Source organism: Salvia splendens, chromosome 8 (genome assembly GCF_004379255.2).
Source record: "Salvia splendens isolate huo1 chromosome 8, SspV2, whole genome shotgun sequence".
NCBI lineage: Eukaryota > Viridiplantae > Streptophyta > Magnoliopsida > Lamiales > Lamiaceae > Salvia > Salvia splendens.
Genome location: NC_056039.1, coordinates 19,880,027 through 19,883,750, shown reverse-complemented (window position 1 = coordinate 19,883,750; position 3,724 = coordinate 19,880,027). Strand labels below are relative to the sequence as shown.

The window sequence follows — 3,724 nt, the reverse complement described above, 5'->3', positions numbered from 1 at the left end:
AGGTGGAGGTAAGTAGCACATGGTATTGCTTGTGAGTATAAATTGTCATTTTCCCCATTTGGAGCAACACCTCCTTCCCCATGCAAAGTGGTCTTTGTTTCTACCTCTTTTTGCAAGTCACATGATTCCAACACATCACATGCCAACCCATCTTCTAGCCTAGGACCCATGTGATGTATTGTACTTGCACCGGTTGGGTGGTGGTCCAGCTCACTCCGGCTCGCCGGCGCCGGCGAAATTCCGGCCACCTCCTCGGAGTTGAGCATTTCCATTGCAATCTTCTTCTTCTTATCTTCCATATTTGATGTCGACTCTTTCGTCGGCTCATCTACCTCCTGGAAACTGGATTTGGCTGGTGGGTCCACTAGGTCGTCGTCTGAGATTCCGGCAGCAAAAAACCGCTCATGGTCGAGAAGGAGTAAGTGGCCCGTAGCTGGTTCGAAGGGGCCCGGTTTCGCCATTTGAGCAAACGTGCTCATCATATAACCACCGGGAGGCTGCTCTCCTTCCGGTGACGCCGTCCCCTCATCATTTTCCCGGTCGAGTAGCTCCTCGGCCATTTCGAAGATCATTTTCTTCTTGATTCGACTAACCCCCGAAATTGTCTCAAGGCCTACGCGTTTCAGATCACATCGGCCTCTCTCGGGGAAAGGAGTCCCGGCCCTCTTCGTCTTTGGCCGTGGGATGAAAGGGAGACTCCGTTCCGGCGAGCGGGGTGATTGGAACGTGAGAGATGAAACCGTAGCAGCCTCAACCGCCGGTTCTCCGCCGGCCTTCACCATAGTCGTGTCTAAAGCTTACATATCACCTCCCTCAAAGGGGAGGGAGGAAGAGGGGCGAATTCTAGAGAGAAGGGAGAGCTTCTCTCACTTCGTATGATAATCCCTAACCCGTATGAACCGGAGAAGCTTAAGGACATGAGGTTCATCTCTTCGAGCAACGGTATGCCCTCTATCTATATTTCTAGTTCGGAATCAAAACACTTGGCCGATCACTTGGGACATGCGGTGGTGGGGAAATTTTCTCATTCCATCCCGTCGGCCCTCCAAATCCAAAAAGCGCTTAGTAATATGAAGTTTAAGATGGGTGTCTCGTGGAAGTTTATTAATGCGAAGCATGTTCTTATTCAATGCGAGGATCTTGGAGACTATGCCCGGTTACTAAATGGCCCGAGAGATATTCCGGTGTGGTATGTGGACGGGCACCCAATGAGAGTCTTCAAGTGGTCTCCGGATTTTGACGTCTTTTGTGAGTCTCGTATTGCTGCTATTTGGTGTAACCTCATTGGATTGCTGATCCACCTCTTTGATCAATCGACGCTTTTTGCAATTGGGAAACTCCTCGGCAATCCAATCCAAATAGATCAAGCCACCGCTAACAAGACGTGGCTGTCCTTCACCCGAATTTGTGTGGAAATCGACATCACCAAGCCCCCTCCGGAAGAGTTTATCCTAGACCTTTGTGGTCGGACAATAATCCAGCAAGTTAAATGGGACAAGATCTCATCCTTTTGTGCCGAATGCAAACATGTGGGCCATGTTGCGGCGGTGTGTTATGCAACCGGCAAAAGGGAGAGACCACCAAAGAAGAACTACAATGAACATGCAGTGAGAAGGCCAAATGGAAATGATCTCAACCTCGAACGCGTCCCACCATCCAAGACGTTACTTCCCCCCACCTCCCACACCAATCCCGGACATCATGGAGCCATCTAATTATGCCAAGCTCGTTGATGGATTGGGGAGGACCGACACATTATAAGGCAAACTCACTACCGAATGCAAGCCACAAGAATGGAGAATGGGGAGCTGAGGGTGATGCTTGCATTGCAGTGGACCATGGGAATGTGCTTAGTGCCAATCGATATTATTCCCTCATGGAAAATGAAGCTTTTGGGATGGAAGATGATGAAGGCGATGAAGCTGCCCCATCCGAACAATACTCCGAGCAAAATGGAAACATCCTCCTCCTTGAAGGTGCATGCATCGAGAAGGCCGAGGACATGATGATAACCTCCAAAGGGCGGTCTTCCCCCCGATCGGGTAAGATCTCTTCTTTGTAAACATGTCAGTTAATTTTCTGTTTTGGAACGTTAGGGGGATCGTGAAAACATCCTCCCGTAACGTTATCAAAAGACTAATTGCATCTCATAATATTTCCTTCATGGCGATAATGGAGCCGTTCACCCAGCCAAACCCAGATTTCTACTCTTCTCTCCTGGGGTTCGGCTTTAGAGGGGCGAACCTTTCAGGCAAAATTTGAATCTTCAACAAAGAAGGGATATCATTTGAAATAATAGACGATGCGGAGCAGCTGATACATGGCCGATACACATCACCAGAGCTTAGTCACCCGCTCGAGATCACGACGGTTTATGCAAAATGTACGAGGGTCGATCGGTACCCGCTATGGGATCAGATCCGAGAGCTAGCTGAAACACTCCACGGGAGGCCTTGGCTGATCTGGGGGACTTTAACACGATCCTTAACCCCCAAGATCGAGTCGAAAGCGACTCAAATAGGCAAGCAGAAATGGTGGATTTTGCCGAGGTAATTGAAGATTGTGGCATTTTGACCTTGGGTTCGATGGCTCGCCGTTCACATGGGCGAAGAACGGTCTATTCGAAAGGTTGGACAGAGTCCTTGTTAATGAGCACTGGACCACCGTTTTTGAAGCTTTGAGAGTCACAAACTTACCAAGGGTCGTAAAAAAAAGTCAAGAGAGAGAAGCTCTCCCTTCTCTCTAGATTTCGTCCACTCTCCCTCCCTCCCCTTTGAGGGAAGTGAAATGTAATCTTCAGCCACGACTATGGTGAAGGCCGGCGGTTGAGGCTGCTACGGTTTCATCTCACACGATCCAATCACCCCGCTCGCCGGAATGGAGTCTCCCTTTCATCCCACGGCCAAAGACGAAGAGGGCGGGGACTCCTTTCCCTAAGAGAGGCCGACGTGAGCTGAAACGCACAGGCCTTGAGACTATTTCGGGGGTTAGTCGAATCAAGAAAAAAATGATCTTCGAAATGGCCGAGGAGCTACTTGCCGGGAAAAATGATAAGGAGACGACGTCGCCGGAAGGAGAGCAGCCTTCCGATGGGTATACGATGAGAACGTTTGCTCAAATGGCGAGGCCGGGCCCCTTCGAAGCAGCTACGGGTCACTTACTCCTTCTCGACCATGAACGGTATTTTGCTGCCGGAATCTCGGACGATGACCTAGTGGACCCACCAGTCAAATCCGGTTTCCGGGAGGTAGTTGAGCCGATGAAGGAGTCGACAGCAAAGATGGAAGAAAAGAAGAAGAAGATTGCAATGGAAATGCTCAACTCCGAGGAGGTGGCCGGAATTTCGCCGGCGCCAGCGAGCCGGAGTGAGCTGGACCACCACCCAACCGGTGCAAGTACAATACATCACATGGGTTCTAGGCTAGATGATTGGGTGGCATGTGATGTGTTGGAATCATGTGACTTGCAAAAAGAGGTAGAGACAAAGACCACTTTGCATGGGGAAGAAGGTGTTGCTCCAAATGGGGAAAATGACAATTTGTACTCACAAGCAATACCATGTGCTACTTACCTCCACCTTGAGGCTGATGCACGCATGGAAGACCGTGCCCCCATGGCACAACCGCCGGAGCCGTCACCAGAAAAGCTGGCACCGCCGAAATCTTCGCCGGAAACGCTGGCACCGCCGGCGAATGTGTGGAAGGCGGCAACGAATCATTCCAAC

The 3,724-nt window shown here is 50.4% G+C and overlaps 1 protein-coding gene across 1 annotated transcript; it reads left to right on the top strand.

Annotated features, from left to right (window-relative positions):
- The first annotated feature begins 917 nt into the window (after nt 1–917).
- Nucleotides 918–1,715, top strand: LOC121745896. Its single transcript, XM_042139835.1, has one exon. It carries the CDS (start codon nt 918–920, stop codon nt 1,713–1,715), a length of 798 nt encoding a protein of 265 aa, XP_041995769.1.
- Nucleotides 1,716–3,724: the final 2,009 nt, after the last annotated feature.